We start from the raw sequence: 24,767 nt of genomic DNA on the forward strand, positions 1-24,767 counted from the left end.
CATGCTCTTTTTCCCCAGGACTATCTCACCTGCGCTCTCATATTCAGCGCACCTCAGTGTCCTAAACTGGGGATAACGACCACTGTAATAAACATGTCAAGAAAGAGTCATGAAGACAGAAGAAAAACGAGAGCCAGCAAGATCTGTTTGTCATCTTGGTGTTGATCCTAGGTCTTGATGAATCTGCAGCATTTTCATCTGTGACTAGCAGAAGGAAACTGTTTCACTGTATTTCTGTTCCTACTGAAGTACTGGAATGTCACCCCTCCACCTCTGAACAGGATGAATCTTGGGTATGATTCTACTAGCTTCAGCGAGTGCAGCGCACAGCTGCAATCAGACTGCCAGAAAAGAGAGACTGCTACAGATGTTAGCCAGTCATTCAGCAGTGCACGAGTCCAGCACGGCAGATCTGCACGTGAACGTTTGGGAATTCTGTTGTTGTATATAGCTGCAAAGACAAAACTGATTTCTATGTTTAAGTTTGCCATGTAAAGAAATAGACAGATCTAGCCTTTCTTTTTAATAATGTTTTAGGACCAGGGTACAAAAAAGGTTAATGCATTCATTTTTAAGACAAGTGATAAATGTAATGCAATAAGCACATCCTACATACACAATATATTTCTCTATATAATATGAACACAGATATAAAATAAGTTATACTTGTCTTGGTTTTTTTATCACAGTAGGAACTCAGCTTATATAAAGTGACAACAGGAATTGGAACAAAATGCTGCGTTAAAGCAACAACAAAAACCAAAAGAGTGCATGTGTGAGTGACTGTGTGTGGGGGGGGGAGGGATAAAACAGGAAATTGAAGGATTTCTGTCAAAATCAAGTCTTGAAAACAGAAATTTTATGAAGTATTAAAAAAAGGAAGGTCTCTAGACTCAGGGTAGAGGTTCTGGAGGGCTCTGAGTATTACTGTGTGGTGAGGAGGAGGGTAGGTGAAGGCTGTCAATATCTAGGTTATATTTGTGGGGGCAGAGACAGCGGAACAAGCTCTGCTCTGTGTTCTCTGCTCTTTCGATAGACCATCTATGTGACAGTGCTGCATTCTTGGCTTTACAAGAATGGGACCTAGTAACTTTCACTGCACACAATGACAGTAAACGTATCGCTTCACACCAATGATGAATACCACCACTGCTTAAAGGTGTTTGAAAGAGAACTTCTGAAATGACCAGAGAGCCTGGGTGTTCTTCCTTTCCAGCCCACCTAAAGTCTGCCTCTAGTGCCCCTTCCTTCTGTTTCCTTTGGGACGGTTGTTTCCTTGGCCATACTTGGGAAAACTGACCTCCCCGAGAGAATGAATAGGAGGCAGAGGTGCTTGGGAATTCTTAGTGCCTATTCCACAGTCAATAATGAGGAACTCCAGATGCACAGTTCAGAGCTGTTTCTTTTTTTTTATTGTCATTTTAAGGACTTGCATCTAACAATGAACCAGATTCCTAAAACTTTTTAACCGAGGGACTTAGAATTTGGTATTTCTTATTATTAGGAGGTATTCCTTAATTTGGTCGACAGCTTGGAGATCTTTCTTCTTCACTGTCAAGGATCTCAGCCTCCTGAGGTTTGCAAAACCAGTAAAGACCACAATGTGTGGCCAAAGCTCAGGAGTGGCACCAGTAGCTAGCAGGTTTCTATTAGTGCTTTCTCTGAGAAGATGCAGCCCTCTTGAGTTTTCCTTCTATTTTTGCTACTCAATTTCTTCTAATCTCAAGATCCTTTCTTTACCTCCATGTTTACACACTACACATTAGAAATCGGGGACATTACACTGGAAGAATTAATTGCATATTATCATGAAGATTTGGACTTCTGCTCTGCTTTAGTTTTTTTTCTTCATACAGCAGAATAGGTATACATTGAAAGGCAATCTCACATCTAAAGGTATAATTTAAGTAAACATTTCTCTAGATCTTTCTCCCCTCCATTTCCCTGTCCCCTGTAACCTTCCTTTCATTCTGTTATTTTCCTTTTGGATGGAGGGAGGAGATGGGAAGGGAGCTCGTTTGGCAGCTCGTGACCCTCCAACTTGACTTTAATGAGATGATTTGCCAAGGCAAACTCCTCATCATCCAGCATGCCATCTTTGTCGATGTCAGCCAGTTTCCAGATCTTGCCCAGCACTGTGTTAGGCAACTTAGACCTTACCATCTCCTTCTTTGCATTGGCACCAGTTATTTTACCATCGACAGGTGACAGTGTGTAGAAGATCTCATCATACATGGGCTTGTCTCTGGCCACCACCCACTCAGCATCATCGATCCCTTCGCCAGCGCCTTCACCATAGCCGTGGCCAAATGGACCATGCAGGGTGCCCTCAAAGGCTCCTCCCTTCACCATCTGGGTAGGCCGCTGTGATTCCTCCTGGCGTACAAGCACCATGAGCTGGGCGATGTCATTAGCCAGCATGTCTTCCACAGTCTCCAGCAGCTTGCTCTTCAGAGGCTGGAACTTGCTAAAATCCTGGGCCTGCAACTGATCCTTAAAGCAGGACAATGGAGCAAGAGGTGAGTGACATGGCTGTGCTCAGGGCAGTAACAGTGCAGAGTCCGCTCCCTATCTGCAGTCTGGCTCAAAAACTCCTCGTGTAGAGGAAGAGCAGGAAGAACAGCACTCTCTCCTCCAACAGTCCTGCTCCTTGGCAGGGCTTCCCTGGCTGGTCGTGCTCTTACATCCTTTTTAAGCCCTGCAGAGAATAGTCTTCCTAGCTAACAGAGGGGCTGATATGGTACAGAGAAGACTGGGGTTTTACCCAAAGGCATAGATGATGGCAGTAAGAATGTAAAATAAGACTTCCTTTCCAAACTAAGTTGAAGTCCTCTGCTTGAGGACCAAATTGTTCAGGGCAAACTGTCTGTGCAGTTCTTGCTATGTCTTCTAGTTGGTGCTCTGCATTCCCTCTCCTTCTGCACTCTGGTAAGGAGTTGTGACTTTGGCAAAAGACTATTTCACTGATAAATCCTTTGTTATCACACTGTGCATCTCTCAGATGCCATAAAGATGCTAGATCTTCACAGCATAGCTCAATTTTGGTAATTTTCACAGCTAAGCAAAAGTGATTTGACCAGGGACTGCAGAAATCTCATACAAATGAAAAACAACATACAGCTTTATCTTTTACCTGCTACTCATTAAATCCAATGTATTCACTCCTACTGGAGTGGCATAGCTATTCTTGAACATTTAATTGCATACTTGAACAAGCAGTGAATGGGACCTTCTATTGGGTATACTCTATAGATCTCATTCTCAAGAACTTACGGAAAATACCCTGTTCTACTAAAAAGATGAACAGCTGCTGTGTCTTCCACAGGGAGCCAGTAATGACTTCAACAGCTAGTAACTGTGAAGAGGCTTCTGCTTGGATTGAAGCCACACACCAACATAGCCATGCCCTGCATTGTTCAATTATACAATACAAGGCTCTGATCCAAGGTCCTTCAAGTCTTTGACTTGGATGAACACTGGGTCAGGTCTTAGCTCTACAGCTCAGCAAGCTTGCTTCATTGCTTAAAACAGATAAGGGGCTTTAAGTTTTTACTGCTTCCTTCTGGTTCTTGCTAGAACCAGAGTGAAGTAGAGGAAAAAAAAATACAGCTCCTGAGGTATATGTAGGCTTTCTGGGAGATGTACCTTTCTTTTCAGTATAGATTAACACTATTCTTGGGCCTGGAGAATCTAAAAATGGAACACGGAATTAAAAACTGACAACATAGGATTTCATTCATTTTCTTAAGGGCTACTTAGGCAAAGACTTCAGAAACTAAGGTAGCAGTAGCTTCTTGTGAGCTTGATGTGCAAAAAGTGTTTACATTCTTTAACAGTTTACACACAGTTTAAGGTTTGCTTCAAGACTGCAACAGGGCTTTTGCATAGGCAACAATAATCAAGGTCTGCATTGTGGCTTCTGTCCTATTTCCTGCAGTTACTCTAACACTTTTTCCTTGTGTGTCTGATACTTGGGACAAGATGCCACTACTTACCTGCATCTTTCTCAGATTAGGGAAGTCTCCTGGTGAGATCTGATGCTCTCGTTCAATGCGGGCATAAATCTCTCCCAAGTTGTTAATAAGCTCTTTTTTTTTATTGTCTTTCCCAAACACTGAAGGCATTTCCTTCTTTAAGGAACTGATGATGTAGGCATGGACCTGAAAGGCATTAAGTGACACAGAATGTAGGATATACTAAAGAATGCACCACAAATTTTCTTTCCCTGTAGACAGCGTGTGTGCCTAGGAGTCAACTCACATCACCCCCTCCTGAAGAAGTTTAGCTCCTCAGTTTGCATCTATCTGCTGTTTATCACTCCAGAGCTGAGAGCTATGCAGAGACAAGGTGAGGGCAGTGTAGGAGCCTTGGGTATGCAGAGTAATACAGCCACTTTCTAGGGATGTGTTTTTCTTCTTCTGCGCAGGCCTTTCAGAAAATAGCCACTTCCCAGTCCAAACTAAACATACAGGTTTTGAAGCTTTCTAGACTCTGTTTAATCTTTTACCATGAATGAGTCTTTGACTTGCACGACACTATGATATCGTGTACTTTGTATGTGAGGAATGTACAGACCTAGAACAACGATTTTCATAAAACTAAGTTTGTGTAATGTTTCTTGTTGGCACTGGTCATTCCAGAAGGCAGAATTCCACTTTCCCCAACAGAAGTGATTAATGGCAGTGAATTTTAAATGAAATATTCTTGCTTTTTTTTTTTTTTTTTAATGGTGTAAGAAGTTTTTTCCCTCACAGTATTCCGAACAACTTCATTCAGCTTCTTTTAAATAATAAGAGATGGAACTTCTGGCAGTGCCCGTAAGTTATTTTTCCCATGCTTGTGGCAGGCTTATCTGCCATTCTTGTCAGTCTCCACCTCTTCCGCATCCATCTAAGGCAGATTTATCTCCTTAAGGCAAAAGACTCCTACTTTCCTTGGTGTGTGATTCTGACATATTGTATTTGTCTGAATTCTCAGTTTGCTAGCAGTAGCTGCTTTCCACATTTCCCCAAGAGCTACTTTCTTTGACCTGTGGCAACTCTTCACTCAGGCCTGTTACGACTGATGCACCAAGCAGAGGCAGTAGGCTCTTCCTCAAAGTGCATAGGACAAATACGCTAGGCCTCTGAGTGAAATGAGAAAAGGGGAAACAAAAGAGGCAGGATCCACCAGCTACGTGAGCTAGACCAGCCAAAACCACTTCCCCATTACTGTGCATACTGTGGGTGGCCCAAACTAAATGCCTGGGCTCCTTTATGCCAACACTCACCTTGGCCAGCCGTGCCCGCTTGATAAGATCGTTCAGCTTCCTTAGGGCTGCGTTGCGGGGGAGGCTCTGGATATCCCTGAACAGGTCCTGCTCCTCTGCCTCAAACAACTTGCGGTTATCAGGGATGAGCAACGGATGGGACCAGAAGGAGCCAATATAGACTCTGATGACCTCCGGTGTGTTGACAATCTTTCCCAGGGACCACATGAGAGCACCGTACACCCTCATCAGTTGCTGGGTCTCTATCTGGTCAGCTTTGTTGAGAACAACTCTCATCTTGTCCTCGTGGTTCTTCAGGGCCTTGATGACCTCTGAGAATTCATCAGAGATGTCCAGCTTGTGCGCATCAAAAAGGAGAATGATGCGGTCAACCCGCTCTGCAAACCACTCCAACACAGCAGCAAAGTCATAACCTGCAAGGGATGGAAGAAGACTAGAGATGTACAAGCAAGCCTGGCTATTGTTTCTATTTCCTATTCAGAGTCAAAAAAGTTGCCCTACCCAACAGGAAAAGGGAATTAATACCTGCTGGGATCTTGGTACATTGCTGCTATGGTGATTAGAACATCCCTGTGGATTTCATTACATCTACAGATAGATTAGCAGTGTCTGTCTTTCTCAGCTTCTTTGTGTGTTGGGAGAGAATCTACTGACAGCTGTCCTTCACCAAAGAGAAAACAAAGCCCTGGAATAACACTTGGTGATGTCTTCAGAGCAACAACATGGGCTGGATTACATCCTGTGCTGAGACAAAACCCTGATCCACATGCTCCTCTCACATGCCACGCTCACTGGGACTATTAGGTGAATGTGTGAGACCTTTCCTGTATGTGCTGAGACATATTTCTCTGCGTGCAGTTCTACCAAGTGCTGATTACATCTGTCCTTACTTTCCTGTATGGAAGTAGCAGGAAAACTAAGGTTTATGTTTTTAAGTGACAGAATTATTTAGAGGAGAAGAGGAAAAACACTGAGTGTGATTTCCCTTCACGTACAGTGTGACATGTGGAAAGGGCACGTGGGACAGACCTCTGTTGACAGCCGTTGACTTGGAGTCACTGACAGAGCTCTGTGATGGTGTTTTCCCACACACATGCCCAAAGAATTCCCACGCAGAAAATTCACAAGGTTGACTTTTTAGTTTTGCTTTTAGCATATGAAAGAGTAGATTACTATTAAAGCATTTGAATAGCAGGGCAACAGGGTACAGAACTTTTAAGGGAAAGCTATTAGCGTAGATATTAAAAAAAAAATAAGATGAAATTAATATTTAAACGTTTAGTTCAGAGCTCATTTTTAGAGGACTTTTCTATAGTGTAGAGAACTCGGGATGTTTTGTCTAACTTCAGCCAGAGCTGGAGGTGTTCCACACCTGAAAACATACAAAGTTTATTCTATAATTAAATTCAGCCTTAATTCAACATTCTTTTTACCTGGTTTTTATCTCACAGGTTCTTCTGCCACTTTATTTCTATGTAAGATTACATCAAAAACTGATCTTGACCTACTCTCAAATTAGGTGTTCTGGGTCTGAAGTGTCCTCCTCGCTCATTCCACGGTAATGTGTTGTTTCTTCACACCCTATCTTAGTGTTGTGGAGGGTTGCTAAGGGCTCTCACAAAAGCAGCCAGATTTGGCAGTGTTTCACTGATGAGTGCAGCTATCCACATATTGTAGCACAGTTTACTGTAAAGCTACAGAGCATTTGCAAAGCCATCTGCCAAAAGCTGAATACAAGTAAAACCATTATTACAGAGATGTTCAGACAAATGTGAAGGGGAACATTTTCTCTCCAGTGATTCCTGGCTGTGTTTCTATTGAAAAATATGCATATTTTAAACAGTTTGCTATTACTGATGTAGATTCTTTCACAACTTCCAGATAAGGTTGTGAAAGAAGAACAGATCAGAACATGGACAGAAAATGAATCTCAACTATACAGCGCTCTAAGAAAATAGGCAAGATGAATACGATAAACATTTCCTTCTGTTAGACTATTTTTTTTTCATGGGGACAGATTTTTTTCTGATAGCATGAAAAGCATTTGACAGATGTAACACAAAGCTGACAAGCTAGCAGGGTTGTCAGTAAATGGAGGAAATGATCTTCTTGCAAACATCTCGTCATCCAGTCTCCCTAAGGCGGGCTGTGGCTTAATGAGTAGCTATCCGTGAGCTCCCAGTATACCTGGCAGCACATATTTAGTTAAGATATGGCAGGATTATGCAATTACTTTATGTCAAGCCAGACCAAGAATGACACAATATTTATGCTGACTGTGGGAAGATAGATGATACCTTACACAGCATAAAATCTGCCTGACTGTAATGTCTTTAAGCCAGTGAGGGTGCATGCAGTGGCTCAGCATTTCTCACCATCTAGCTATACCGGTTGTTTTTTGTTCCCAGGTTGTTTGCTTCTGCCTGATAAGTGAGCACATTCTACTGGATTTCTCATGTTGGGGAACTATGGCCACAGACCCTGTGCTTGCAATGGGGTAGGACACAAAGCTCCTGCTTTATAGCAGTTATCTTACAGCTTGCTGTTAGAAACGTTTTAGACTGGGCAGCTGCTTTTTGTTCTTCACCTCCTTCTTGCTCAGTTTTAGCCACTGGGAGCTCTCTTCACACCATCCTGTTAATAATCTACAGAACAAAAACCTACCAGGATCACAGTCCATCCCTTTCTGTCAACCGACAGGTTGGCATTGTGTGTCAAGTGCCTGAAGACACCATCAGCAGAAGACAAGGTAGCTAGAAACAGCAAACACTGACTACCTAGAGAGGGAGCAGCTCTGGCAGATGAGTGCCTATTCCAGACAGATGATTACTTAATCTGTATTTTTAAAGTGAAAAAGAGAGTTTGAAGGCTAATTCTAAAGGAGTGACAGGAATGCCCTTCTGAAAGCACTTCAGGGAAGATCCCAAAAAGGCTAAACGAGCAGGTATCTACACTAGAGAAGAACGTAGCAGGAGGGAGGGACAGGTACCACCTGAGTCTGGCAAATGGCTGTAAAGGAAGGAAAAGTAACATGGAAATATTACACAGGTTTTGGAAACTTAAAAGTTTCCAAAGCACAGGTAAAGGGAGTTGAGTAACTCTACAGAAAATCTGCATAGTGTTCTCAGCTAGGAAAGACAGGCTGGTGTCAGATTTGTAATGCTAACATAGACGTGAATGAGTACCTGGAGAGGCACACCATGGCCTTTTGCTTTTATGCTGTTTAGTGCAATGGTTTCATGGTTGGGAAGAGACTGGGAGCCTGACAGAGTTCTTACTTCACGTCACTGGAAACAAAGAGAGATCTCCCTAGACAAGTTCAGTTCAGGTGAAGTAAAACAGATGAAAGTATTGTCCAGAGCCAAGTCTCCTTACAAAAGCCTGTTCAGCTTCTACTTACACACAGTGGAGTTTTTCCTTTCTACTTGTTACATGTTTATATCTTTGTCATTTGTGACAGATGGACCAAGTATTTCCTGGTATCTTGGCCAATCCTCAAAACAGTCCATAGTCAGACTTAAACTTCATAGTCCATAGTCAGACAGAAACTTCAGAAGGTATCTGAATCCATTCTTTTAGAGCAGTGCTGATGCACAGACAGAAGTACAGGAATAAATTAATTCCATCCCTCTTCCCTAAAAACAAACAAAAAACTCATAAACTTGATCTTTGTTTTTATTTTTTTAGTTTGCATTCTGCTTTCAAGTCGGAAGAGTTAGCCAGGCTCATGACATCAAATATTTCTACAAATAAAAGGGGCTTAAATTGTGCAGGTTCTCTGCTCTTTTGCCTTGTCCTTAGAGGAAGCTGGCAGAGTGGCTATTGCACTGCAGTAATGGTAGTGAAATGGGAAGTCACGATTAACTGTTGCCCTTCGGACCTCTCAGGTGGAGTGAAATGCAAAATGCAAGCAAACATAATTGCAGGAAACTGTTACAGCAAGTGTACAAAACGTCTCCTTTTTAGATGCTTAGAGGTTGTGTCATATTGTCAAAACGTGACAAAACTCTTTGGAAAAAGATGTTTTCTTACTGCTTTTGTACCCTAAACATTTAATGAAGGGGGGAATATTGATTCTCTTGGTATTTGCCTTTCTCTTCCAAATATAGCTGTTTGAAATTCAGTCAGAGCTCTGGAATTGCCTAAGACTGATACCTCCTATCATTTTTTCTTTCACTTTCAGGAGTAACTATCAATTTGAAGTACTGAAGCTTCTGGTCACTGGTCCTTGCTTCTCCTTCCCTTCCTAGAATAGCAAGCAGGGCTAGCATGTTTTTCCCTTGACTGGGGAAGCCTGGGCTGCACTGCAGCCAGCTGAATAGAACAGGGTGGAAGACTGGAATAGTGTGTCTGGAAAGAAAGCTGATGGGGAATGATACTGCCAATCCTCATCTCCTTGCTATGACCTTGTGTTCACTGCTAAAGAGGAAAGGGAGGAGGTGACATACATCGGATGAAGATGAAGCAAGTGCTCAGCATGTATTCAGGAAGCATGACCCTGAAATAGGGGTCAAATGCTACTTGGCTATAGCATTGCTGAACTTGGCAGATTTGGATTTGCTTAGGTCTGTGCGCGTGTAGGTTGAGACTGATAGCTAGTGGAGTGTGTAAGGCTCATTGTCCAGGGATGCACTGCTACTGAAGTGCATGAGTTGCTGCTAGGTGGTAAAAGCAGACTACACCAAATGATAAATTGTGAGTAAGTCCTAGTTTCTATCTTGGCTCTCCTTTACTACATAACTTGATCTGTGATACTCCCCTTTGTCCCTGTTTATTTCACTACAGTTCCACCTTTTCTCATCTTCCCCTGTTGCAGATGCTGGACTGTCATGTGACACATGTGCAGTGCTTTGCAAATGGATAGCATCCATATTGATATCAAACTGTCAAAGCAGCTGACACTGTGCTGCTTTGGTACAAATACAGCAGTCTGTTGCTGTATGATGCATAGCTGGAGACAATAAAAACTAATAAATGTGAAAGAAAAAAAAAAGATGCAGAGTGAGGGATGGAGCAGTGTGATGAGTAATTCCTCATACATGACAGTTAGGAAAAAGACCAGAGGAGAAATGGCTGTTTTCCAAGTAAGAACAGTAGAGAAAATAGTGGGCAGGATGCTTTGGGAATACTTCTCACCAGCCTCTTAAATGAAACCCGTATATCTGGGCACCTAGTTACCACATACCTGTGAAACCACCTGCCATGGAGGAGTCCACAAGTCAAAATTGTTCAGTCTGACAGACCAGTGCAGACTATAATTACTATTTTATTTATTTTTAACTAGAGTCTAAATGTAGCAGCAGCTGTACCAAGTGCTGCTGATTTCACTGCATGCCTAGGGGATGTGGACTTCAGATATGACAGACTACATCAACCTTTCCTGCTTGACAGGCCTACTTCACCAGGCACTGAATTTAAGAATTCAGACAGATGAGAAGCTTCAGAACCTGGTCTTGGGCCTCTGAATCATTCCTCAAAAGGCAGTTTCCTTGCTTCTGGTCCCTTAAGTATAACAGTGCACATGATGAGCCCTGATGGATTGCTAAGCTGGCACTGGCAGAGCTACCCTGTTTCAGCAGTTAAAAGAACTGGAAATTCTCTGGGGAAACCTCTCCCAGCTTTTGCTTCATTCCCAAGTGAAAGCTGAGCAGGCTGGAAAAGTACAGAAACACAGAAGTATTTTGTTGTATAAGCAGTTTTGGCACTGTCATGTTTTTTTGCCTAGAAACTGCATCGTTGCTCTGTCTCCCTCCAAAACCAACCTGCTAATCATGGCAGCTGGCTTGTGAGCTTGGTAGCAAAGGCACCCAGCCTCACCACTTTTTCCTATTTCTCTGCCATGAGAGCCAGGAGGTGAGCATTCCCTTTCAAACATTGGCTTCCCACAAGCCAATGCCTAGCAGCAGCCCTTCTTAAACATAAGCACTTCAGCCCTCTTCTGACTCTTCTTGCTCCCTGGGCTGGGTACCCTGCAGACAGAAATCACTGAAGCTCTTCCAACATCAACAAAGCTCTGCTGATCTAAACTGGATGAGGTGCTTGTCCTGTAGCTGTTGACAAGCAAACTGGTGTGGCTCATGTGATCAGCTGTCCTGGGTCTACGTGACTATGTAGTGAGATCCCAAACAATCTGTACTTTCGGTTTCTCCCAGATGTTTGGGGAGGTGTTTGCTGGCTTGGGGCAAAGTGCATCAGTGACTTTCCTAACAGCACTGCATTGTGTGCTCTGGCACTGTTGGCATATAATCCAACTATACGATTGGGACACCAAGTCCACTGGGAGGCTGATGGAGAAAAACTGCAAAAAAAGGAGCAAGAAGTGCCAGTACATTTTGCAGAAGAGTATTTTTAGTAACAGAAAGAGATCTTGCAATATATGTCAGGACTTGAAGTGATGAGGAGAGGGATATGGGAAAGTTTTTTTGTGCCTTAAAAAGGTTCAATTTTAACTCATATTTTATTATTGTTTTTAAAGAACAAAAACGTTTTATCCTAAGCAAAGTTCATCACAATGATTGTTCCAGAAGAGAACTGAGTACTTTTAGTGTTGTTTTGTTGTTGTTGTTGTTTTTTTTTTTGGCTGAAAAACGTTTACATAATTTAAGCTTTTATTTAACTCTCACTCTACAGAGCACTTTCTGCTGAAGGGAGGAACGCTGGCACAGCATGTTTTTTTACCTGATGAAGGTGTGTGCATTTTGCTATCCTTTGTAGACTGCTTGGAAGGAATTCGTGGGGTCATCCTGAAATACTAGGAAGCTCACTAAGAGACTTTGTGTATTCATCAGATCTATTTAATATCTAGATATGCTGAAAAATTGTGGATGTCTGTGTTTCTCACACCTCATCCAGTCCAGCCGAGATCTGGGAAGCCTGGAAGCAATTGTTTGTGCAATACAGACAGAAGGTTGACTGACACTTTCTGATGGAAATCTGCTCTGCTGGGGAATACTGGACTGATACAGACATTACTGACACTGTCAGCAACCTTCCCCAATAGTATTCAAATTCTCTTTAGCAAATAGCAAATCAAACTGAAGGGGCATGAGTAGTTGTGCAGCATCTCTGAGAGGCCCCTGCTAGTCTTTCTGTCCAGAATGTGTACAGCTTGAGAGGAAACTCATACAATCCATTTGGTTTTAATTATTATCATTTGGAAGAGAACTGAATCTGGCACTTACCTCTGCTAATTCTCTGCTTTTCTCCAGAAAGGATTCCTGGTGTATCAATGACACTGATGCTCTCTAATACAGGATTAGGTAGCTGGGCACATACAAACCTGTGCAAAAATAAATGTTTAAAATAAAACTGAAAGATTCTTGTGATGCATTGAACATTAAAGGCAGCATGGGAAAGCGAGGGCTCTGATCTCCCTTAAAACGAGTTTTCAGATGAGGTTTGGAGCTACTCCTCATTTAAAGAAATGAAAAAGTGGCCAGAATTGAGCACTTTCTCTGGTATGGTTTTTTCAGAACACGAGGTTCAGTTATGATCTATGATGTGGGTCATTTTTTTTTGTGGCTCCTATATTGTGAATTATTAATGAAAAACAATATAGAAATCCAAGTGTTTTTATTTGCCATTCAGATTTTAGTGAGAAGTGGTATTTCTTTTTTGTCATTTGAGCATTCCCCTGCAGGGACCTGAACTCAAGTAAATTGAAATAACTTCAGTAAATCGACAACGTTGTAAGCTTTTTTATCTATTTTTACATCTAGTCTTAAACAGAAAGTGTACTATCTGTGCTGTTCTCCCACCATGGAAATCCTAAGTCTGAGCAACATGAGCTCTTAAGAATTGACTTAGTCTATCCTCCTGCCTTAAGGCAGGAACAATCAGATGTTTATCTGAAGTGTTCTTCAAACCTATAAGGATGTACATTCAACATTCTCAGAATTTTGCTGAGAGTCTACTTATTCTTGAAGCAAAAACTTTTTCCTAATGTCTTATCTAAATCTCCCGTGCTACAATGCTTTTTAGTCTAAAACACAGTAGACATGGAAAATGGTTTATGTTCTCTCAGTTCTGAGAAAAGACCCTCTGCTGTCATTGTATCTCGGTGTTTCCTCTAGAGAAAGCTACATTTTTTAAAGTATCTTTCATTCTTTCCAGCTGCTGTTCTAGTTCATTTTCTAAGTTACCAAAGACCTTTGCAGTTTTCCTTTCAATTCCTCTCAAATTGTTCTACGTATTTCTCAAGGGATAATGCCCCAAAATGATGTGGTTTTCCAGCCACAACCTTGTCAGTGATGAACAGAGTGGATGGATGCGTACCTTACACGTGACAGTACTGTTTATATCCCTAAGGAAGAAGTTTGCTTTTTTCCTAGCAATGTGACGCTGCTGATTGACACCAGGTTTCTAATTCATTCACTCCACTCCCCTCCACAGCTTAATTTCTGTGTAATTCCTCTGCACTTAGTTTTCACTGTCTACACAAATCGCTAGCTCACAAGAGTACCTTGTGCCTGTTCTCAGAAGGATGGAGAACTTCAGTTTCAGTTGCTGATAACAGCAAAGCACAGCAAAATCCTACCTGTTTACACAGTTCATGGTTGCATTTCATGGATAGTCTTTTTCTGACGGTATTCCAGGCAGCTTTAAATGTGTGCCTACGTGTGTGTATTAATAGGGTGGTAAGATGTTGATGCATTAAAAAAATGTTACTGTGGGAAGAAGCAGAAGCACATAAAGGACTGAGCTGCCACAAAGGCCACTGCATGCAGTGAAGGCAGACAGAGCCTCTGATGAATAGCTGATTCTGATGAAGTCCCACAGCTACGAACTCCTGCAGACTATGCTACAGCCTTATTCTTTTTTTTTTTTTCTTCTGATGAGTAAATTATTATGGGTTAGATAAGCATCTTCATGCCTAAGCTGTCAGGTATTTCAGCCCAATATTTCTGCCTCTTTCCTCTGTCCGCAGCCTGGTAGGTGGCAACAGAAGCATTTTTGAATGAATGCATAACGCCTCATGCAGAAGAGGGCAGCTAGCTTGGCTCTCCTGATGTGTGCCAGGCATAGCAGCAGAGAACAAATGCTCAGGAGGTCATGTTATTCCCTTTTCTGCCAGCCCAGGTTTGTTCTCCATTGTTACGGCCCTAAGCATTTCTTGCAGCCCTAAGCATTTCTGACATTTAAATGGCTCAGGCAAGGGGATTTTCCATCAGTTTCTCCAAGGAAAGTACTCCACAGGAAATTTTAGATAGAAGGTTAGGGGACAACATGAATAAGTGCTTTCTGGCTCTGTGGCAAGGTTGTTAAGGATGCTGCCTTCCTGTTGTCCCAGCAGAACTGCAGTACCTCAGGGAACACTATTTAGTTCTGTCCTGAACCACACAAAGGAAAGAGCGTGATGCCAAACCAGACTTTTACTACCCTTAAGGGTAGAGCATGGCTTTAAAAATGGAACCTACTATTCATGATGTCTTCTGTTGATAACAAAAAGGCACCTCTATCTTAAGCTTCCCAAGACAGATCTGAGGGGGTAGGAGGAATCTTGCAATCATCGATCAAGCCAAAGTGATACGAAAGTAATGGCTGAGATTCTTGATTTTATGCCAGGCACTTGGTGCCAAATAAGCCCTCTGAGGTGCTGCCTGTAATCTCTCTGCTGGGATCCCTCCAAAGCTGGGGTACTGCCAGCAGAGCTGGAGAGAGGAAAACAAGCCCCACACTTGATACTCAAGAAGTACCTGGTACAAGGAGACTGGGAAAAGAGACAAGTTCTGAGCAGAGTACTGCAGAGCTGCCTTCTCCTTTCAGCCCAGGGCAGCTTGTCAACCCCACCTCCAGCCTTAACCAGGAAGGTATGCATAGGCACTCCATCTCTTGGAAATGGAGAAAGGAGAGAGGCTCTGAGCAGCAAAATTAGTTGTTTCCTAGACAAATCCTGACTCTTTCCTTGCTTCCTGGAAGGTAGCAGACCCCAGTCTCTACTGAGAAGGGTGCACCAGCTGAGGCAGGATGCTTATTACTTTTGCACCCCTATTTAACTCTCCAGGAGCAGCAAGGCTCTGCACCACACTGGACGCAGTGCTGCAGACTGCCACCTCTCATATGAGATGAGCATGGTCAGTGCAAACACTGCTGCCTTGTGCTGCTCTGTTGCTTTCCACTGGTTTTCTTGCCCAGAGGTAAAACGACCTGCCCATTGTTGCTCTCTCACCTCAGTTCAGAAGAGTGGCTGCTTCCCATCTCTAAATTTTCAGCTCACAACTTCCTACCTGAGGGCAGTGCCTTAGCACTCACACAGCAGCACCAAGGCAGAGACATCTTTGCACTGTCTCTTGTACAGAAGATGGGTCTACAATATGAATAAGCATGGGTGATTTGATTAAGCTCAGTGGCTGTAAGCTTACATCAGCTACATTTCCAGCCCTCTCTGAGTTACTCCTTGGTTAAGCTCAGTTTCCTAACTGACTGGACATTACCATCTGCATCTTCAGCACTGTGATGCTCATACTGTTGAGCCATTCCCTTCAGTGTGTCATCTTCTGCCAGCCCAGAAATCTTTTTTTAAAATGTGTTTTCAGGAAGAAGGTTAATTAGCTGTCCTGACTACTCTCTGCATTGCCAGCAGTACTGCATCTCAGCTGCTGCTGAATCACTGCTGTGTCTCTCTGCCCTCCTGTCCACACAGGCAAATGCTTGACGCTTTCTTCCCAAGAGAAAAGCGGTAGGAGAGAGTAATACCACAGCATGATGAAGTGAACTAGGCTAACAGACACTTAGCAACAGCAGAGATTGCTGTAATAAAAGCAAATTGTATTTGGAACATTATCAGTCAATCCAGCTAGCTTGCTTTTTGCCATCTATGCCCGGCTTTGCTACTCTTACTGTTGCTTCTCTTCAGCAGTGGACTGTTAGCCAGTTGTGGCTGCTACTGGCTATTGGCAGAGCTCTTTTGGATGACATTCTCCACATTTACCATTTCTGTTCTTCAGACAGGAAGCTTGTTGCACCTTCCCATGTAGGTTGTGGGCAGCTACTTGACCTGTCAGCTAGGTATGGATGTTCTGAGCTCTGCAAGATTTTGAAACATATCAAGTCTGTCTAACAGAGGACCACATTGCTGTATGTGAGCTTGCGTTCTGAACAGATATCGCTACCACTGTGAGGTTCTCTGAATAAGCAATGATGAGAGAAGAACCTAATCAAGCTTCTCCCCATGCTTCTCCTTCCCTTGCCAGTCTCACTTCAGTCTACACCAGCGTGCCCACAGACAATGCAGACAGGAGATGCCACAGTCTACAACTTGAAACTCTCAAAGCCTGGAAGTCAAAAATGGAGTCAAAGTCCATCTTTCCTGGTTGTTTGGCTGAGTAGCTGCCATGTTTGCAATGTCTCCCACACTGTGTTAACATGGATGGGTGTAGTTGGACAGTTTGTTCCAATCTGCCTTGTGGAGCACAGTTTGTGCTCATCTAGGATATGGGTGTGTGCTGTTAGCTTCCTGCAAGGCCTAAATCCAAAACTCAGGATGATTGGAGTACATTTATGGAATGGAAAGGTTACAGTTCTGGTGTCCCAGAGCTGCTGTGTAAAGCTCCCCCACCTTAAGACAGTTTCATATGGTAACGTAGTATCTTCTCCGCTGTTTTTTGTTAGTATGTGAGGCTGAATGGAATGTATAAGGCCTCAGAATGGAGGGACATCCAAGTAACATTAAAAAAAAAATGGAGGAGGGGCAGCTAGGCAAGAAAGCAGAGATGGGGATACTGTGCCAGTTCTGCCCTAGTGTCTTTAGGGGTTGCATCTGATTGGAATACTTATCTTCAGAGAACTGAGCTGACTGCTCAGAAATAGCAAGGAATATTAATGCAAGGGAAAGTGAAGTATAATGATAATTTATGTCTGGACTCCTACAGCATGAGTATGACAGGCTGTGCTTTGTTCTTTGTTTCGTTTGTTCAAGTAAAATTAAGGTTTGACCCACCTGACTTTATTAATCCCTTCAGTGAGTGACTGATGTGTTTGCGGTAGGACTGGAATGGCTTTGCATCAGCCATGTGGATGGGAGTGGTGAGGAAGGACAGAAGAGCAGTGTCATGCCTTATCCTTTTAAATTGCTAGCTATGCTGCTCATTACATACTCACTTTATATTTCAGAGCAAATAAGTTCTTGAGTACTGACCTGTTCAAAAAGGCATTGCCAAAGGCATTAAGTTTCCTGAATGGTTTTTTGGGATCCACCACCAGTGCATTTCCAGGAACAATTCCTTCCACATCTCCTTGCATCACAGCTATAAAGGAGTCAGTTGTAGGCTCTGGTCCAATCCTCATTCCCGGGAAATCCTGCTCCAGCAGGTACCTATAGGTGAAAAAACAGGGTGCAGGCATGAGACATGAGCTCCCTAATTCCTAAGTGAGTCGTGCTGGAGATCCCAGAGAAATTATGCAGCTCGAGAGTATGAGTCCTTCCAAGACTATTTTTAGTACTGTCACTGTATCATTTGATTAATGTTGCAGTAGTTTTTCTACTTGGGATCTCCACATTTAAGGCCTCTGCATTTTAGGTGGATTAAAAAAAAATGAGAAGGCTGTACAGCAAGCAATGTTTTGATCATGTTTTTTCATGTTTTGATCATTTTGTATATTTTAATCCTTAAGACATTTGGAACAGATTTAGCACAGCAAAGTGAGAACAGCAGCACACTGCTATCACAGAGTTAATCCTGAAACCTTACTGGCCTTTGGTGCCAATATCAATTACTTCACTGCAGCTCATTTCAGCAGGCTCATCCAACTAATGTGCTTAGCCCCCGGTCCAAATCAGTCACTTAAATGCCAGCTTATTCTGTACTTGGCTGTTGAAGTCTTCAGTCTCCCCTCCCCTGTGCTTCTGCAGTGCAGTAACAAGTTTGCAATATAAACCATTCAAGCATATTGAGCACTAAGCACGTGCATGGCAGAGCATATCTCAGTATTTGTTACCAAGCTAAATGGAACAATAATTCCTTATTACTTCTTAAGCTTCTGACAGCCTCTCTGTACATTTAGCAAGTTTCAGGGAAAGATAAGTCACCTGTAGGCCCGTAGGACTTCGAATAGGACCCTAGCAGCACATTCTGACTTCACTTGCAAATTCACAATAAGTCAATGGTGTGTGTGAGAGATAGTTTCCTTCATTTTATAAAGGAGCCAAATGCCATCACTGGGAGCAAAGCTGCCTTTGTGTGTGCAGGTGCAGAAAACATGTCTCTCTGTGCCAAGAACTGAGACTGTTTTATCTATATTGCTTGCAAGAGGGAGCTAGAACTAGTTCAGCCCTCTGTATGGGATGACATCGGCCCACCTGGCCTGGTGACAAGCTCTGGGCTGTTATATGAGGAATATATAACTGTCAGGCTATGGAAGTTAGCACAGTATTGTGTTGCTTATTGACAGTATATGCTGGCACTTCCTCTTCGGTTGCTTTAATCTAGTTTTTATGATGAAACTAAAAGATAAATACAGAACCGCAGTAATGTTAAAAATAGATTCATGGGGTGGAAAAAAAGAAGAGGAAGGAAGAGGTGGGGACCTCTAACGTCTGAGATGAGAACTAGCACTAGTTCACTCAAGTGAGTCTTGAGCAAATAAGTGACTAAGTCTTGAGAGAATAAGCTCTCATGTGAAGCACTACAGGACCACTAGCATGAAGGCTTGCGATCACTTTTTTGAGGGTTCCTGCTTTAACCATCACTTCAAAAGAGGTTCTCAGTCCAGTGCTTTAGGAACAACAAAAGCTTTTTGTGCTCACCCAGCAGAGCTATTTACTGACACTATGTCAGTAAATACATCTTTATTTCCCAACGAGCAAGGCTAAAGCAAATCTAAAGATAAAATAAGCAAGCGTATGGTCGAGACAAATCGCAAGTCATCTCTAACTTGATGTGCATTAATGAAGAAAATGGCTGCGGCAAGAACAACTGGAACAATGATGCCCATAATTCCCTCAGTAGTCGACCATCTCTTTCTCAACACATTATCACGTGTTGTCTCACTTTCCCAAAGTAGTTTCCAAGTACTATGCTTACCATATTACCCCCAGAAATAACAACTTCTAATGAGATCAACTCTGAGGTGAAACAGAAGCTGTTTGTTCCCATAAAACTGAAATACTTAAGGAAGGGAAGGAAATAGCCCTTCTACCTCCTTATAATGGGGAGGGTAGGCCTAAATAAAGCCTACCTAGGGGCGCTTCAAACTCCCCTATTGAAGTACATCATTGCTTAAGAACCAGTTGGCAGTTAATGCTGCAGAGTGCCAACTCCCTTACTGATAATCACAATATGCCTTCCTGGCAGCTGCTGTAACCTCTCTAGTTTGAAGAAGAAGACACTTCCCCCTTCTCTCCCCACCCCCCTGCAAACAAGGGCATTGTAGATTGTGATGCGAATGTGCTCGGCTGAGTTCCCTGGAAAGCTCTTCACACTTGAAACAACTGTTTGCTATGTCAGAAGCCATTTAGCCAGACGCTGGAAACTAACCTTAGAAGTAGGATGGTAGTACAAAGTGTTACTACCTGATGGACATCTCGGCTGTGTTAGTCACTGCTACTGGCTTTCTTCTGCTCAGGCTATGTACTTTGCTTTTGTTCTGACATTAAATATTTAAGAGTGATACAAAAACAAGCTTCTCTGCACATATAGCAATAAATCCTTGAGTTCTCCCCTTGCAAATGCTAGAGATAAAACAAACAGTAATATCAATAGCCGAGTGCAACAAATGAGGTGCATTTAGAAGCTGATCTTACCCCACACGCTAGATATCAGCCTTACTGAGACAGTAACTTGCTTCTTCTATATTAGTTTGAGGTGCGCGTGCAATATGATAGCACTCAAAGTGCCAAGGGAACACAAAAAACCCTGGGCTTTTTGTTTGTTGTTTATATGCAAGACTTCTGAGAAAGTCTAAGAGAAAGCCCACTATATTATAACAACATTCCTCATCCCACAAGGCTGCTTGAAAGAAGCACAGCTTTTTAATCACAGCTCCACTGAACTAAAGTTTCAAAGCACTTCTGATTTGCTTCTTGTAAAAGAACAAAAATCTCAACAAAAGCCCTCTCATGGAGAAGAAATTATGAGATGATGTTAATTGACTTAATGTGCAGCAAGCAGTGTGAGAGCAGAGATGATGATTTGCACTGTATTCTAAGCAAAGCTTCTCTGGAAAATTTGGATACGTTGTGCAGCAGGGTGCCTGCATTACTGATTTCACTGCACACAGGACAAATACAAGAGGATTTATTGACACTTGTCTGGGGGTGGGAGGAGGCTTTTGCTAGGCAGTGACACAAGCTGCCTCTGCTAACAGAGGAAAGATGAACACATGCAATTGTTAAATCTCTGGGGCTCTCTGAGAGAGGACAGCAAACAATGGCTGTGGGAGACACCAACTGCTAGGAAGCAGCAGCTGTAAGGCTATTTCCCCTGTGAGAACAGTGTGCTGAGCTACTGGACAACTTCCAGAGCCTGTGGAGTGACCTCATACCAGGTTGCAAAGCCTGCAGAAAGCACCAGGCAAGAGCTGCACATTTATTTCTAGCCCACCCACTTGGAGAAGTGTCTGGAGTTGGTATCTGGTTAAGAGCATTGTGTTGCCTGCTGCCTTTCAGAGCTGTCCTTGTACCTAGTGAAGATGATGAGGTGTGGGCAGAAAAACTGCACAAGGGCAGAGCTGGCCTGACCAGGTATGGTGTGGCATAGAAGCCAGGCAAGGAGATCCCAGGCTCTCCAGGCAGGAATGCCTCACAGGATGTGGGGGAGGGAGCCATTTGCTAGTGATGAGTCATGCAGGAGCCCTGCAGGATGCTGTGGCAGCAGAGGTGATGCAGGCTGGAAAGGATGAGGAAAGGGAAGGAGGGCAGTAGGAGGAAATGGTGAGAACTGCCTGGTGGAAGCAGAGATGAAAGGTTCAGGGCCACATGGGGAGGTCACAGAAGGGCTGCCTGGCATAGCTTGTGACAAGTGGTCCAGAGAGGCCAGAACATGTAATTGATTAGCTGTTAAGGAAAAGAGTGGCTACACCAGAAAAGTAAGCCATGCTGACAGTCAGTAGGGCTCTGGCTAGCTTGTTTATTTTATTAACAGGATTGCTACACAGAAACCAGGATTATTTTTAGAAAAGACCACAGAATCTAAGTTAATTAGGAGAGTAATGTTCTATCCTGCATTCCCATCCTCTTACAGGAAACATTAAAAGTAATAACATTAGATGCAGGCTTCAGCAGCATCCTCCCATCCCAAGGAAGTTAACTGCTCTGGCTGTTGGTCACAGGTAGAGGAGGTGCCTTGCCTCCAACATTCAGGCCTTTCAGATCCCAGCCCTGCAGAAAGCCAAATGGATGCAGACAGAAACTGGAGGGAGGAAAGAAGATGCAATAGGAAGCAGAAATACAGAAATCACTTGGTGATGCTGCCTTTTTTTTTTTTTTTTTTTTTTGCATAGCAAAAAAAGAAAAGGGTTCAGTTCCCTACATTTCTGAAAGCAAGAGAGAGAATAGCATGGTTTAGCCAGCGCTTTCGTCTTGCTTTGCTGACTTTGACCCACACAGTTCACCTCACTCCTCCCCCAGGAACATTTCTGTGACCTTGACTGCCTTGCTTTTGCCTACTGATAAGAGAGCAGTTTCACTTCAAGACACTGGGTGCTCTCTTCAGAGAGATTTTTTTTCCCCCCTTCAGAGCTTTTCATTTCTTCTTTGCTTATCTCAATAGGAACAAAAAAAAAAAAAAAGGAGAAAAATTCATCTGTAAGGTAGGTGAACAAATTCATGTTTTTGGACACATCTTGTTTCATGCTAACGTCAAGACATAATAGTGGTTTCTCTTTCTACTTCTCCCTCCCATTTAATTCTGCCCTGCTCTCTGTTGCTAGCTCCCACTCACCTTCCCACAATAACTGGAAGCTAATCCAGTGCTTATCCCAGTTCTCTAACTACCAGTGCCTGCAAGCTCATGTTGAAAACCTACTACAAGCAGCACAGTTACCTAGCATCCCCTGCCTTTGTTTGGTTGGAGGCATACTGGAGCTCTCTTACTGCAAGAGACCCACAGGTTCATCAACAGTTCACCTTTCACCTTCTCATGCAATTTTAAATAGAGAAATTTCTTCTTCCTAGCTCATCCCAGACTTGCACAAAGAGGGCTCGGAGATGAGGACACAAGCATGAAATGCACTGGTTGAGAAAGGTTCAGATCACCTTGCTGACCTAAGGGATTTCTTGTCTTCCCACAGAAGAGAAGGCTCATCTCTTCCTTTTGTCTGGAACATGCTTTAAGCATGAAGACTTACACAGAAGGAGCTCAAGCTTACAGAAAAAGGAACACAATTGAGCAAAGGCAGGAATGACTGCCAACCACAGCACCCAGGTGTGACTGCAGAGAAAAGCTGATGCTGGTGATCCAGATAAGCATTAGAAAGAGATGCTCCAGTTTTATAGCCAGCAGCATCCTCACATTTCAGGAAAGTTCTGCTCTGAGACATCGATAACTGGGAAGGTAGAAAGAGCCTCTTCAATGCATTTGTTATGAAGTCACAGGACAAAGATCTGGGGTGGAATCAGACAGTTGTCCTATACAAGTCAGCCTCTCATTTTTCAGAAGAGCAACACCCATTCCAACCACATGCCAACTGCTTCTCAGGGTTATTCACATCCTTTCATCTACCTGACCTACTCACGTGAGAAAGGCTTTTTCCACTGTTAAATTTTACTTGTCAGGTGCATGCCTGACAATACATTCTGTTCTTGGCTCCTGCATTACTAGCAAGAATACTACAACACACAAACACCCTGCATTCCTCAAGGTCACTCCTGGAGAGGCACAGTCAATTTGATTCACTTCTCTCTACTCTGCACAGCTCCCTCCTCCACCAATTCATACCGGTAGAACAAAGGCCTGGCTGCTTGTGGCCTCTGTCCAGATATACACTGGGGTAATTCCACAGATTTCAACACAGCCACACCAGAGTAACGCTGGAATTTAATGCTAAGCTCATGAATCACGTAGGAAATGCAGACAGCACAGCTTCAGCTATGATCCCAAGAGAAAGGCTGCTGCAAGCTGAACTAGCAGTGCCTGAGCAGAGATCTCTGCAACAAAGTCCAGCTGGAAAAATTTAACCCTCTCCATGCAGGTTTTGTATCGAGTCTGCTGTTGGCAATTGCTCTCCTCTGCAGTCAGGAATGAACGTGCTTCTGGCACTGCAGCAGGCTGCACAGGACTAGATTTCGGAGCCCTTATGACTGGTAGGTCTCTCGCACATGCACACACCTAAACACATGCTAGGCCCTGCGTGTTACCTCTGGGCATAGCACAGAACAACAGCAAGGTGAGGCACAGAGCATTACAAACCCAAGAACCCTCCCTAACTTCACCTAGGCCCGAGGCTGCCCTACCACCCAAGCACTATCATAAGATGGAAGGAATGAGTCCTATCATGGAAAGATGCGACCTGATGGAAAGAAGCAACCTGAGCAGTCACAGCGGTACCTCTGCGAGGCTTCCTGTGCTCTCTACGCTTCGACCGAGCAAGAAGGCTACAAATGACTCACCGCTCCCTGCTAATGCCCTGCCCTGAGCTCTATTCGCCACGTTGGTGTTCTACCAGCTATCCCAGCTGTACCATGCTGCTGGAGTTCAGTCTAAGAGCTTCTGCCCGGCACCAGGGACATCGAGAAGGGAGCTGGGTGCGGACGGCACACGGGTACAACAGACCCCCGGGCAGGGGCACTCCCTGGCACCCGCACGGCCACCGAGGGGCTGGGCGGCGCAGTTTTACCTGATGAAGGTGGTCTTCCCGGTGGAGTACTGCCCCACCAGCAGCACCATGGGCTTGTTGTCGAAGTCGGCATCCTCCAGGGCGGGCGAGTGGAACTCGTGGAACTTGTAGTGCTCCTCCAGGGGCAGCAGTTTGGTTTTGTAGAGCTTCTTCAGACCCTCGCTGACTGTCTGGAACACCTCGGGGTCCTTCCTCCGGCGGTCGTCGGTGCCCAGCCAGCTGAACATCTTCGGGCCGCCCGAAGCCAGCTCCGCCGCGAGCGCCGAGGTCGGGCGAGGGGCGGTGCGAGGGGCTGCGGCCGGAGCTACCCCTGCATGCTCCCTCAGACACCGCTGTCCGCCGCGCAATCGGCACCGGCGGTTTCGGTCAGCAAACGCTCCTCACGGCCAACCGGCGCCGGGAGACGCCGCTTCCCTTCACGCCGCCCGCTGCCGGCGCGGGCATACCGCGGTGAAACGGCGCGAGGGGCGGACGGAGGCGGCAGCGCCCTCAGCGCGCGGCGGGAGGCGTTTAAGGGTTGGCCCTGCAGGAAATGGGCAGGCGCCGGAAGTCGGAACTCCTGGCAGCGCCGCCCGTTCTGCCCGGCGAATGAAGCCGCGCCGGGAGGCGCCATGTTGAGGAGGTGTGCGGAGGCAGAGAGGGGCTGCGGCTGCACGGTGCGACGGGGTCCTTCAGTCCTGCCGCCATTTTATCCCGCGCTGAAACAAGCGCTGTGTGTGCGAGCACG

General features: G+C 44.2%; 1 protein-coding gene across 1 annotated transcript; it reads right to left on the reverse strand.

The window, feature by feature from the left end:
- Nucleotides 1–1,384: 1,384 nt before the first annotated feature.
- EHD3 (EH domain containing 3) lies at nt 1,385–24,485 on the reverse strand. Its single transcript, XM_042883515.1, has 6 exons — nt 24,041–24,485; nt 17,406–17,582; nt 12,451–12,548; nt 5,270–5,682; nt 3,996–4,160; nt 1,385–2,493 (listed from the first exon to the last, which is right to left on the reverse strand). The coding sequence occupies exons 1-6, from the start codon at nt 24,265–24,267 to the stop codon at nt 1,966–1,968; spliced, it is 1,608 nt and encodes a 535-aa protein (XP_042739449.1). The 5' UTR covers nt 24,268–24,485; the 3' UTR covers nt 1,385–1,965.
- Nucleotides 24,486–24,767: the final 282 nt, after the last annotated feature.

The sequence above is a fragment of the Lagopus leucura genome, unplaced genomic scaffold (genome assembly GCF_019238085.1).
Source record: "Lagopus leucura isolate 7727_CA_CO unplaced genomic scaffold, USGS_WTPT01 Super-Scaffold_73, whole genome shotgun sequence".
NCBI lineage: Eukaryota > Metazoa > Chordata > Aves > Galliformes > Phasianidae > Lagopus > Lagopus leucura.

What these genes read in the sequence shown, in the direction of transcription:
- EHD3 (XM_042883515.1), bottom strand. Translation starts at nt 24,267, where the DNA reads ATGTTCAGCTGGCTGGGCACCGACGACCGCCGGAGGAAGGACCCCGAG. An exon ending in GGCAATGCCTTTTTGAACAG is followed by an intron (nt 12,549 to 17,405) that starts GTCAGTACTCAA and finishes ATTTTTGCACAG; the next exon opens with GTTTGTATGTGCCCAGCTAC. An exon ending in CTAATCTGAGAAAGATGCAG is followed by an intron (nt 2,494 to 3,995) that starts GTAAGTAGTGGC and finishes TCCTGCTTTAAG; the next exon opens with GATCAGTTGCAGGCCCAGGA.